The following is a 13,394-nucleotide window of genomic DNA, read 5'->3' as shown; positions in this document are numbered from 1 at the left end:
CTTTCCATGTTTCTCTGGAATATCGCCGCCACTGATCAGATTCCAAACGGGAATCTGTAATAAACAAAAAGACCTTTGTGCATGTTGATGCAGGTGAGGCCCTTCGATGATTCCTCCAGTTCCTGCATCATGGAGGCTGAAGTCAGGTCCAGCTTTGTGAGCGTCTTTCTTCCTGCCAGTGTTGCAAAGAGGTTGTTGGCCTTTGGTAGTGGTTATTGGTCCTGCAGGGAGAAATGATTGATAGTTACTTTGTAATCGCCACAGATTCTAACGGTGCCATCTCTCTTGAGGACTGGGACGATAGGACTGGCCCACTCGTTGAACTCGATCGGTAAAATGATGTCCTCTCATTGCAGCCGGTCTAGCTCGATCTCTACCCTTTCTCTCATCATGTACAGTACTGCTCTCGTCTTGTGATGGATGGGTCGCGCCCCCGGAATGAGGTGAATCTGCACTTTTGCTCCTTGGAATTTACCGATGCCTGGTTTGAACAGCGAAGGAAATTTGTTTAAGACCTGGGCACACAAAGTGTCGTCAGCGGGCGATAGCGCTTGGACATCATCTCAGTTCCAGCGTATCTTTCCCAGCCAGCTCCTGCTGAGCAGCATGGGACCATCGCCCGGTACCACCCAGAGTGGTAACTTGTGCACCGCTCCATCGTAGGCGACCTTTACGGTCGCACTGCCGATTACAGAAATCAGTTCTTTTGTGTAAATTCTTAGTTTCGTGATAACTGGAGTTAAGACTGGCCTTGAGGCCTTGTTGCACCACAGTCTTTCAAAAGTCTTGTTGCCCAAGATGGACTGGCTTGCACCTGTGTCCAGCTCCATTGACACCGGGAGTCCATTTAATTCAACATTCAACATGTACCTCTGCCTCCTCGGTCTGAGGCTCTGGCTCATCGTGATCCTCCATGGATCTGTTCTCCTCTGCAACATGGTGGTTTGCATGTTTAGCAGGGTTTGCAGCTCCCCTGCACCTACGTTGGAGGTGTCCGATTGTTCCACAGCCCTTGCAAATGTATCCTTTGAATCGGCATAAATGGAAATGATGATCACCGCCGCAGCGCCAACAAGTTGTTAATGGCCTTGCATTCATCACCCTTGGTGGTGGACTCTGAGACATCAGCGGACGTGCAGCTGCAGGTATGTGTGACCTGCCCTCTGCGTTATGTTTCGAAAACAACATCACTTTGTTCACAGTACTTGTAGCAGCACTTGTATGCTGAGAGATTTGCTTCGTATTGTCACTGGTGGCAAGGAACACCTGGGCTATCGCTATGGCCTTACTCAAGGTCAGCGTCTCTACAGTCAAAAGTTTGCGAAGTATGATTTTGTGGCCAATGCCAAGCACGAAAAAGTCTCTGAGCATGTGCTCCAAATGTCCTTTAAATTTGCAATATCCTGCAAGGCATCTTAGCTCGGCGACATAACTCGCCACCACCTGGCCTTCAGACCTTTTGTAGGTGTAGAACCGGTACCTTGCCATCAGAACGCTTTCCTTCGGGTTCAAATGCTCTCAGACCAGTGTGCACAAATCAACACATGATTTCTTCATGGGTTTCGCTGGAGTGAGCAGATTCTTCATGAGGCCATACGTCGGTGCCCCACAGATGGTGAGGAGGATCTGTTTGGCACTGTTCTCTTCCCCATCTAGCTCATTGGCCACAAAGTATTGGTTGAGTCGCTCCACAAAAGTTTCCCAATCATTTCCCTCCGAGAATTTCTCCAGGATGCCCACTGTTCTCTGCATCTTTGGGTTCGCTATCTGTATCTCATCGCCAGTTGTTATGTGTGGAGAAAGAGTCAGACTCAACACTTTGAGCTCAAAGTAACGTGTGACCTTAGCGCTAGAGTTTCTACTAGGTGGCTAAGGCCAAAAAAAATGGACCTTGTTCCAGCGATGTGGGACGTATCGCCTGTGCTGATCGGCGGCACAAGGCCCATTTTTTTTTTAGCGATTTTCCACTCGGCCTTACACCGGCGATGTCAAATGGGTTATCTGATTTTTTGGCCATCTCACGATCGCCCAAAGAAAATGGAAGCAAATGAAAAAAAAAACTTCCATAGCAACGCTATACTGCGCATGTGTACTTTAACCAATAAGGGAATTAAGGGTAATGGGGAGCGGGCGGGTAAGTGGAGCTGAGTCCACGGCCAGATCAGCCATGATCTTATTGAATGGTGGAGCAGGCTCGAGGGGCTAGATGGCCTACTCCTGTTCCTAATTCTTATGTTCTTATGTTCTTATGTGTAGCTTGATTTTTTTTTAGGTTGATTTTCTTTGCCGCATTTTAAGAGGTCAGGGGTCATCACACATGTTCAGAAGCTCTGTGAAGGTCGGGGAGAGAGAGAGAGCAGAAAGGAGAAAAGGGAAAGGAAAATGCAGTTACTATGAAAATGCAGTTATTGTGAATTTATATGATAATATTACCCATATTTCGAAAATGGAGGGATCAATGGAAAGGCGAAGGGCCAAGCCCTTCAGCGAGGAGGCCAATGAGGCCCTTGTGAACATAGTCAGCACGAGGTGGGAGGATCTGACATGGGATGGCCATGGGAAACCTCCACCCTGAGCATATCGGAGGATTTGGGCAGAGATTGCTGATGTGACCAAATGAAGCGCGGACACCGGACCAGTGCCGCAAAAGACGGAACAGCCTACTGGTGGCTGCAAGAGTAAGTTGAAATTTATATTTGAAATCATCCATATGTATTATTTAATGATGTATGGAAATTGTAACTAGAATCTGCAAGTTATTTCGTAATTTTTAAACATAACTAAATTATGAATAAATTTATGCACCCCAACATAAAGTTGAATGTTATAGTATGAAATATTTTATTCCTATGCAATGTAATGCAAATTTGTAATTGAACATATAAATCTGTCAATCTTAAATGTTTATTGCCAAACCCATTTGCTTATGTCGTGCAATGTTATCTTATCATTTACAGAAGAAGATATCTATCAACCACCGTGAGCAATGCAGGACGGGCAGGGGCTCTGCCATGCTGCAGTCCCTAAGTGCTTATGAGGAGCTTGCGGTGGCCTTGGTGTGGCCAGAAAGCCGTTCGGTCACAACCCGTGATGTGGCCGAACACACCCTTGAGTCACGTGGATAATGAGAACTGTGCATTGTGCAATGTGTGAATCAATAGTAAATACTACATATATCTTAGTTATGCATGTAATGTTATGCAATTATAATGTAATTTGATATATAATTGAGATGTACTATTGATCTTCGAATGAGGCCATGTTAGGCTTGGTGATCGCTTGTGCATATGGGGTAATGGAAAGCATTATAATGTTTTGAGTTCTTGAAAAATTGAGATGTATTGATTTGAATTGTTAAACGTTGTTTATAAATTTCATTTGTCTTTCAACGGTCAATAACTTCACAGGAGGAAGAGCCAGAGGAGGAGCCGCTGCAGACTCCTGCTGCTGTGCAAGAACAGGAGAAGGAGGAGGAGGAGGAGGAGGAGGAGGAGGAGGAGGAGGAGGAGGAGGAGGAGGAAGAAGACATTTTTTTGTGGGGGTGGAACAACCTGCGGCCATCTCTTTTGAGACAGATGAGGCACCGGGACCAAGCGGTGTGCAGGTGGTAACGCCAAAGCGCGTGACATTGCAGACGTCGACCCCACGGTGGTCCGGTCAGCGTGCTATGCAATCGCCTACCACGGAGGACCAGGCGGAGAGCTTACTGTCCCTGTGCAGGGAGACGGTCGCGATTGGTCGCGAGCTTGTCCAGGGGTTCGCGGGTTTCTCATCAAATTGGAGCCAGTTCTCCACAACCTGGAGCGAGTTCTGCTCGTGCTTCTCCAGCTGGTCTTCAGAGCAGTCACAGACTGCTCGGGAGACGTTGGAGGCATATGGGAGCAGACAGCCGCAACAAATGCCCTATGGCATGTGTTGCTGGCTGGACATGGTGCTGCACCCTAAGGTGTCATGCCCACTCGCAGCGAGACCCCCAAGCACGCAAGTGAATACGGAGGACACAGTTCCTCCTGATTCGGAAGTAGAGCCTGAGGCTTCTGCTTCCGCTCCGTCACCTCCACCACGGCAGGAATTCTTGCCATCACAAACTGCACAATGCGTTCGTGTCGGTCTGCATAGACCAAAACGGGTGGGTGGGGTGCGAACACGATCTGGAGGGAAACATGGCCACAGGTAGTGGGGGGGGGGGGGGGTTTCAATAGTTCCATAAATGTTATTGTTACTTAAATGTTCACTTGTTATCATTACTTAAATGTTCAATTTCTTCATGTTATAACATTTTGGGGATTTGAGGGAAGGGTGGGTAGGTACGGGGGGCGGGGGGGTGGTGGTGGGGGGGTTGTTGGAGGGAGGGTGTTGTTCATTCGTTAATTTAAAAAATTCTATCTTTGTTATTAAAAAAAATGTATTCAACAGCTTTTGTGCCTTCTCTTTTAGTTACATTAGTTTTCAAAAGTACAGTTTTTCATGCATATTTGTTTGTTTATTCTGTAATTATACCAGTACTTTTACTTTGCCAGTACTTTAAACCTTACTTAAACCAATTTAGATGATAAGCCAGGAAAGACAACAAGGAAACCCCACGCAAATGAAACTTTTGATTAACCCTAACTGTAATTGAACATTTGAATATTCACAATTAATAGTTCATGCAAAGCGTTCATTAAAGAGCTGCTGACGCAAAAGCTTAGCGGCCGTGTAACTGCCACTGGCTACTGCTCTTCGGGAGAGGTGTGGTGGTACCGGTGCTAGATCGCCAGGCTGATTAAGCTCCCCTATGTCCTCGCCCGCGTCCTCTCCCGCCTGTTCCTCCTCTTCATCCTCGCCGGCTGCCTCTTCTGTCTCATCTCCTTCTGGAGGTGGACCTGCAGCATGATCTGGCATTATTTGTCCTCTCTATATAGCTCGGTTATGCAGCATGCAACACACCACAATAAACTCTGCTATCAGGGTGGCACTGCAGGCTGCCTCCAGAATGATCCAGGCAACTGAAGCGCTGCTTAACACTCCAATTGTCTTTTCAACGGTGTTGCGAGTCACTATGTGACTTTCATTATACTGTTTCTGTGCTTCAGTGACAGGATTATACAGAGGGGTCATCAGCCAACTGGCAAGGCCATATCCTTTATCCCCCAGCATCCAACCGTGACCTTCTGGCTGATTGACAAACAGGTCAGGGATAGCACTTTCACGTAAGATGTGCGCATCATGGATGCTGCCAGGAAATGTAACATTTACTGTCATAATTGTTTGATTGTCGTCGACAACAAGCTGCACATTTAGTGAGTACCCCTTTCTGTTACGAAATATCTCCACATTCTTTAAGGATGCTTTCAGGGCAATGTGCGTGCAGTCTATTGCTCCCTGCACTTTGGGGAAGTCTGCCATTCTCGAGAAACCCAAAGCCCTCTCGGTCTGTACCTCCCTGGTCATTGGGAAGCTTATGAAGTCCATCCTGTGAGCGTAAAGGGCTTCAGTCACCTGTCGAATGCAACAGTGTGTAGCGTGCTGAGAGATATGGCAGATGTCGCCTGAAAAGATCCCGCTGCGTAAAAGACTAGGGCAGCAGTAACCTTCACCTCAATGGACAGTGCGGTTCTGATGGTGCTGGAAGGCTGCAGATCATCCTTGACGAGTTGACATATCTGATCGATGACCTCCTTCCGGAATCACAGCCTCCTAAGACAAGCATTTTCAGATAAGTTCAGGTAAGATTGCTTTTCCAAATACCTTCGTTGGCTGTACGGTCTCCTCCTCTGTCTTTGTCTCCGTCGACACATTTCTCTGCCACCTCTTCGATTGATCCTTTCAGTAACCAGTGTGTGAGCAGTTACAATTAAAGGTAGGGAAAGCATCGGCCCCATAATCACTATCAATAATTACTTTCACTGATTTTAATAATCTCTCTAATCTATACTCTCTAATCACTGTACTCTGCACTCTCTGTACTCTCTACGCTGCATACCAGTCAGTTTGATAGGCTCCAACAATATCAGTAAATAACTTCACGATGTAAAAGCTATTTACAAAATAATTTCAATATATAAAAACTATTTACCAAAAATAACTTGATAATACCTATTGATATTCCCTGTCCCAATACTGAGTATCTTCAATTTAACTCTCTAATTAACTCACAACGAATTCTCCACCCTTCCTCCGAAGTTCAAAATGGCGACCGTAGTGCCCATTTCCTTCTCTTAGGCCCAGAAAAAGCAACTATTTCTCAGCACTGTTTTGGGCCTTGCATCGGCCCAGCGAAGTGCATGCTAGGTGCCGAAACTTGGGATGGGCCTTATGTGGGCGATCATTTGGGCGATCATCTCAGCGATCAAAGTGGAAACTTATTCACCTGTTTTTCCAATGATATTTTGGGCCTTTTTGCTCAAAATGGGCGATAGAGGTCCGTTTTGGCTGATAGGTGGGCCATAGATGGGCGATGTGAAGTGGAAAGTCTAGCCCTTAGTCTTTTATTACAGGTCTCCAGAGTGCCTCTCCAGCCTGTGAGGCCTCCTTAAATAGCTGTGCTCCCAAACGACAGCAAAGAATGACTAAGAAAGCAATGAAGAAAGGAAAGATAGATTACGAAAGTAAACTTGCGCAAAACATAAAAACAGATCGTAAAAGCTTTTACCGATATATAAAATGGAAAAGAGTGACTAAAGTAAATGTTGGTCCCTTAGAAGATGAGAAGGGGGATTTAATAATGGGAAATGTGGAACTGGCTGAGACCTTAAACAATTATTTTGCTTCGGTCTTCACAGTGGAAGACACAAAAACCATGCCAAAAATTGCTGGTCACGGGAATGTGGGAAGGGAGGACCTTGAGACAATCACTATCACTAGGGAGGTAGTGCTGGACAGGCTAATGGGACTCAAGGTAGACAAGTTCCCTGGTCCTGATGAAATGCATCCCAGGGTATTAAAAGAGATGGCAGAAGTTATAGCAGATGCATTCGTTATAATCTACCAAATTTCTCTGGACTCTGGGGAGGTACCAGCGGATTGGAAAGCAGCTAATGTAACGCCTCTGTTTAAAAAAGGGAGCAGACAAAAGGCAGGTAACTATAGGCCGGTTACTTTAACATCTGTTGTGGGGAAAATGCCTGAAGCTATCATTAAGGAAGAAGTAGTGGGACATCTAGATAGTAACAGTGCAATCAAGCAGACGCAACATGGATTCATGAAGGGGAAATCATGTTTAACTAATTTACTGGAATTCTTTGAGGATATAACGAGCATGGTGGATAGAGGTGTACCGATGGATGTGCTGTATTTAGATTTCCAAAAGGCATTCGATAAGGTGTCACACAAAAGGTTACTGCAGAAGATAAGGGTACGCGGAGTCAGAGGAAATGTATTAGCATGGATCGAGAATTGGCTGGCTAATAGAAAGCAGAGAGTCGGAATAAATGGGTCCTTTTCGGGTTGGAAATCGGTGGTTAGTGGTGTGCCACAGGGATCAGTGCTGGGACCACAACTGTTTACCATATGCATAGATGACCTGGAAGAGTGGACAGAGTGTAGTGTAACAAAATTTGCAGATGACACAAATTGGGTTGTGTAGAGGACACAGAGAGGCTGCAAAGAGATTTAGATAGGTTAAGTGAATGGGCTAAGGTTTGGCAGATGGAATACAACGTCGGAAAATGTGAGGTCATCCACCTTGGAAAAAAAACAGTAAAAGGGAATATTACTTGAATGGGGAGAAATTACAACATGCTGAGGTGCAGAGGGACCTGGGGGTCCTTGTGCATGAATTCCAAAAAGTTAGTTTGCAGGTGCAGCAGGTAATCAGGAAGATGAATGGAATGTTGGCCTTCATTGTGAGAGGGATGGAATACAAAAGCAGGGAGGTCCTGCTGCAACTGTACAGGGTATTGGTGAGGCCGCACCTGGAGTACTGCGTGCAGTTTTGGTCACCTTACTTAAGGAAGGATATACTAGCCTTGGAGGGGGTACAGAGACGATTCACTAGGCTGATTCCGGAGATGAGGGGGTTACCTTATGATGATAGATTGAGTAGACTGGGTCTTTACTCGTTGGAGTTCAGAAGGATGAGGGGTGATCTTATAGAAACATTTAAAATAATGAAATGGATAGACACGATAGAGGCAGAGAGGTTGTTTCCACTGGTCGGGGAGACTAGAACTAGGGGGCACAGCCTCAAAATACGGGGGAGCCAATTTAAAACCGAGTTGAGAAGGAATTTCTTCTCCCAGAGGGTTGTGAATCTGTGGAATTCTCTGCCCAAGGAAGCAGTTGAGGCTAGCTCATTGAATGCATTCAAATCACAAATAGATAGATTTTTAACCAATAAGGGAATTAAGGGTTACAGGGAGAGGGCGGGTAAGTGGAGCTGAGTCCACGGCCAGATCAGCCATGATCTTTTTGATTGGCGGAGCAGGCTCGAGGGGCTAGATGGCCTTCTCCTGTTCCTAATTCTTATGTTCTTATATTATGGGATTTCTTGGGACTCCAGGGGATGAGCCCTCTGGTGGCTGTTCAGAATAAATACAAGTTTACATATATAACATTGTTCAGTGATGTTGATTGAAGGAGGAATGTTGACCTGGAACCAGGAAGATTTCCGACTTATCAAATAATGCCATGGGATATTTAAAAGTTCCAGTAAAACATCGAGCTGTAATGTCATGACCGCAAAAACTAGTGTATCTCTTACAATACAACATTCCCTCAGTGCTGCACGGGACTGGCAACCCAATATTGACATTTATTACAATGCAGTGACGCTCTCGTTTAGAGTTTAAGCAAGAAAGCGGAAGAGGTTTGTCAAAAAAATTGAAATCTTTTAAAAAAGCTCCAGGTTTTCAAGCTAAACTGGGTTTCAAACAGATTTGCTGAGTGTTGCAATGTGAGCTTGGATTGCTGAGACGCGGAAACTGTTACGTTTGAGGTAATGAAGAGGGTGAGGTTGGCATTGGCGGGCATCGGGAGTTGGGCAATAAATAATACTGAAAGTGCAGCCGGCTCCGGGCGATCGCCGTTCATGCAATCAGACGGGAAGCTGTATTTAAATCATGGGGTGGTGTTAATGCCGAGCCAGCCTCTCGCAAGCCCTTGTGTAGGCGGAAGTTGCACAGTGACCTGGGGGTGTTACTGCCGTTCTGTGTCATTACTGTCTGTGTACGAGAAGGAGAGAGAATTACTGTCTGTCAGAGGGAGTCGCGATCTCTACATTTCACATTTGCATGCAACCCCAGACAGACAGAGAAGCTGGTATTGTCCAGCTCTCTGCAACAGTTTACCACGAAGCAACAAGGCACCGAAAGCAAACACGCTGCAATCGGAACGACTGCCAGGGCAACTTCATTGATCCGATTTCGCTGCTTGGGAGTCGGGATGAGAGTTGAAATCTCCCAGGTTCGAGATGCAGTTGCATTGAAGGCTGCTTTCTGACGGCGAGATTTGCCGGCAGACCAGACGGATTACAATCTTGATATTGTGTTCTTTCTCCGTGTGTGTCCGGATAAAATGGGCAACAGTTTCTCCAATGTCTCGGCTTTTCAATCCCTTCACATTGTCATGTTGGGTTTGGACTCGGCGGGTAAGACCACGGTCTTGTACAGGCTGAAATTCAACGAGTTCGTCAACACGGTGCCAACCATCGGCTTCAACACCGAGAAGATCAAACTGAGCAACGGCACGGCCAAAGGGATCAGCTGCCATTTCTGGGATGTCGGGGGCCAGGAAAAGCTCAGACCCCTGTGGAAGTCCTACAGCCGCTGCACGGACGGTATCATCTATGTGGTGGACTCGGTGGACGTGGACAGGCTGGAGGAGGCCAAGACCGAGCTGCACAAGATCACCAAGATCTCAGAGAACCAGGGCACCCCTCTGCTGGTGATCGCCAACAAGCAGGACCTGCCCAAATCCCTGCCCGTGGCCGACCTGGAGAAGCAGCTGGCTCTGCACGAACTCAGCCCGTCCACCGCCTGGCATGTACAGCCGGCCTGTGCCATCATTGGCGAGGGGCTGCCTGAAGGCATGGACAAACTGTACGAGATGATCGTTAAAAGAAGGAAAGCCCTGAGGCAGAAGAAGAAGCGGTGATTTGATGCAGAAGTGTTTGGATTGACACGTCTGGCACTTTGTGTTCACCGCCTTTTAGAGCTCACGAGGTTTCCTCAAAGGTACTGTAGAAAATGCGCAGATATATATATATATATATAAATATTTATTTAAGCTAAGTCAAACTGAATAATAAAACAACCATCGGGCACATTATTACGGCGCGACTCTACTGTTGCAAAAGTATGTCAACAATGGAGAAGTCCGGCTACCAGCTGAACCAACGAAATGCACCAATATCTAGGGACTGGCTGCTCGTGTTGACCACTCTGCAGAAAGAAAATATACACACGGCTTTTTGTTTGCAATTTTTGTTTTGCTTCCCTCTGGAAAAGCCAGGTCAGGTGGATAAGACTTTGTTGACACAGATGAAGACCACCAGAGGAAGGGATGGCTGGTACTTTTAATGTGAAGACTGCTCAAGTTTCAGTTTCAATCCATTCAGTATTGTCCTTCGAAATGAGTTCAGCATCCAAGTTGCATCCACGGCACGTTTTCACTTGTTTTTTTTTTAAACTGCTGCTGTTATAAGATGACATATTGCAAAAAAAAGTGAAAATCTCCTTTACTTCACTGTTTGCTTCGTGAACTGCTGGAAAAGTCGACTGAGCAGCGAAGTATTGGGAGATGTAATGGGCAGACAAGGCAGCAGAAAGTAATGCTATTGAATGGAGCTTATGCACAAGGAATGCCGTAAACTCGCCCCCTGATCCATGGCCTTTTGTAGCTACATTTTGATTATACATTCTTTTAAGTTTTTAGCCGATTATTAAGCTGGAATGGGTAAGGCTGGCCCTCGCCATTCATCTATGTACTGTATTTATCTGCATTTCGTACTTTAAAAAATATGACTTTTACCAACACAGTTGACGGTAAGGATGAATTATGATCTTGGGATAATAAAAAAAACCCTTGTGATAAAATGATCATGTGATGCTTTCTGTTCTTCGCCGAGGTCAACTCTTGTCTTGTTATTTTTAAACTCATTGGCCTGTCCCAATTCCCTTTCTCTCTCGATTGTGCCCCTGTTAAATACCATTTTACTACATTGCAACAGTGTGTTGCACCTGGACATATGAGAGACTTTTAATGGTAGGAATTAACAATGCATCATTAAATTGCACCATTTGTAAAATATGGTAGTATTTTGGAGATCCAATATTCTAAGGATATAATTAAACTACATAATGCTCGATTTCCATTAATAGCTATAATAAGGTTACTACTGTGTTCCTAACACAGATGAGGCTGCACACAGGGAGGTTAAAGTAACAGTGACCTCAGTCTTTAATAAGACACTCCAGAGTGAGGAACAGGCCTTAGTGGCCGGCTTATATACAGTGCTCCCAAGGGATGCTGGGGTCCCTTGGGACTTCAGGGGATAAGCTCTTTGGTGGCGGAACATGGGAGTGCATGCTTTACAGATACACAACAGTTACAAATATTGGACCAACCTAGTTAGAACAGGAGACATTTTAGGATTTCCCTGAGTTCAGTATGCCAACTGAAATTATTTTTTTGATCTAATTCTGGTGCATGAAATGTTAAACAGAATGTTTATGAGGGAGGATTGCAAGTGGCAACACACTAGCAAGTCGTCTTTTTTTGGAGGAATAAGGACCGGTGAGGTGAAGCGCAGAGATCTCCGATCCACAAGTAAAAGGTTTCGCACAGGACGCTGGCAGTTAAACGAGCTAGTAAGTCACAGCCGCTTGGGAAGAGAGAGAGAAGCCATCCTGGCTTCTGATTTATGCCCTGCTGATGGGATAGAATCTCCTGAGAAAATCACTGCAAATAGGACAAATCATACTTTGTTGTTTTTATATTAAATAGTTTTGGGACAAATTGCAAATTCTTATGTTTTTATGATATAACCATGCCATTTAAAACTAATAAAATCGTAAGAGTGGGTATTTGTAGATTTGGTGTCAACGCGTTTTGAGGGAAGGCACACAAATGTGGTAATTCGACGGCAGAGGTCTGGGCTCTCAGTTCCTACGAGCTGAATACATAGAACCACACAACTAATTACCAATAAATCTGCTTGAGTCAGGCTGCAGATAGAGACCGAATGAAGATGACAGACCGGTGCTCACAGTCAAATTATGTTTGAAGGGGCGGGGGGGTGGCATATTTCACGTGGAGATTTTTCTTTTTCATGTCAACTCCCATAGAAAATAGTTGCAGGAGCAGGCCATTCGGCCCTTCGAGCCTGCACTGCCATTCAATATGATCATGGCTGATCATTCAACCTCAGTACACCACCCCAGCCTTCTCTCCATACCCGCTGATCCCTTTAGCTGTAAGGGCCACATCTAACTCCCTTTTGAATATATCCAACGAACTGGACTCAAGAACTTTCTGTGGCAGAGAATTCCACAGATTCACCATTTTCTGGTTGAAAAAGTTTCTCCTCATCTTGGTCCTATATGGCTTACCCCTGGTTCTGGACTTCCCCAACATCGGGAACATGCTTTTTGCATCTAACCTGTCCAGTCCCGTCAGAATGTTATACGTTTCTATGAGGTCCCCTCTCATTCTTCTAAATTCCAGTGAGTATAAACCTAGCCGATCCAGTCTTTCCTCATATGTCAGTCCTGCCATCCTGGGAATCAGTCTGGTGAACCTTCGCTGCACTCCCTCAATAGCAAGCATGTCCTTCCTCAGATTAGAAGACCAAAACTTCACACAATACTCAAGGAGTGGTCTCACTAAGGCCCTGTACAACTGCAGCAAGACCTCACTGCTCCTATACTCAAATCCCCTTGCTATGAAGGCCAGCATGCCATTTGCTTTCTTTACTGCTTGCTGTACCTGCATGCCTACTTTCAATGACTGATGTACCATGACACCCAGGTTTCGTTGCACCTCCCCTTTTACTAGTCTGTCACCATTCAGATAATAATCTGCCTTCCTGTTTTTGCCACCAAAGTGGATAACCTCACATTTATCCACATTATACTTCATCTGCCATGCATTTGCCCATTCATCTAACCTGTCCAAGTCCCCCTGCAGCCACTTAGCATCCTCCTCGCAGCTCACACTGCCACCCAGCTTAGTGTCATCTGCAAACTTGGAGATATTACATTCAATTCCTTCATCTAAATCACTAATGTATATTGTAAAGAGCTGAGGTCCCAGCACTGAACTCTGCGGCACCCCACTAGTCACTACCCGCCATTCTGAAAAGGACCCGTTTATTCCCACTCTTTGCTTCCTGTCTGCCAACCATTTGTCTATCCATGCCAATACATTACCCCCAATACCATGTGCCTTAATTTTGCACACTAATCTCTTGTGTG

At 45.5% G+C, this 13,394-nt stretch overlaps 1 protein-coding gene across 1 annotated transcript; it reads left to right on the top strand.

The window, feature by feature from the left end:
* The first annotated feature begins 9,091 nt into the window (after positions 1–9,091).
* On the top strand, positions 9,092–11,006 carry arl4cb (ADP-ribosylation factor-like 4Cb). Its single transcript, XM_070874876.1, has one exon. It carries the CDS (start codon positions 9,496–9,498, stop codon positions 10,072–10,074), a length of 579 nt encoding a protein of 192 aa, XP_070730977.1. The 5' UTR covers positions 9,092–9,495; the 3' UTR covers positions 10,075–11,006.
* Positions 11,007–13,394: the final 2,388 nt, after the last annotated feature.

Source organism: Pristiophorus japonicus, chromosome 3 (assembly GCF_044704955.1).
Source record: "Pristiophorus japonicus isolate sPriJap1 chromosome 3, sPriJap1.hap1, whole genome shotgun sequence".
NCBI lineage: Eukaryota > Metazoa > Chordata > Chondrichthyes > Pristiophoridae > Pristiophorus > Pristiophorus japonicus.
The sequence above is the reverse complement of the archived record's forward strand: the minus strand, read 5'-3'. Positions and strand labels throughout refer to the sequence as shown.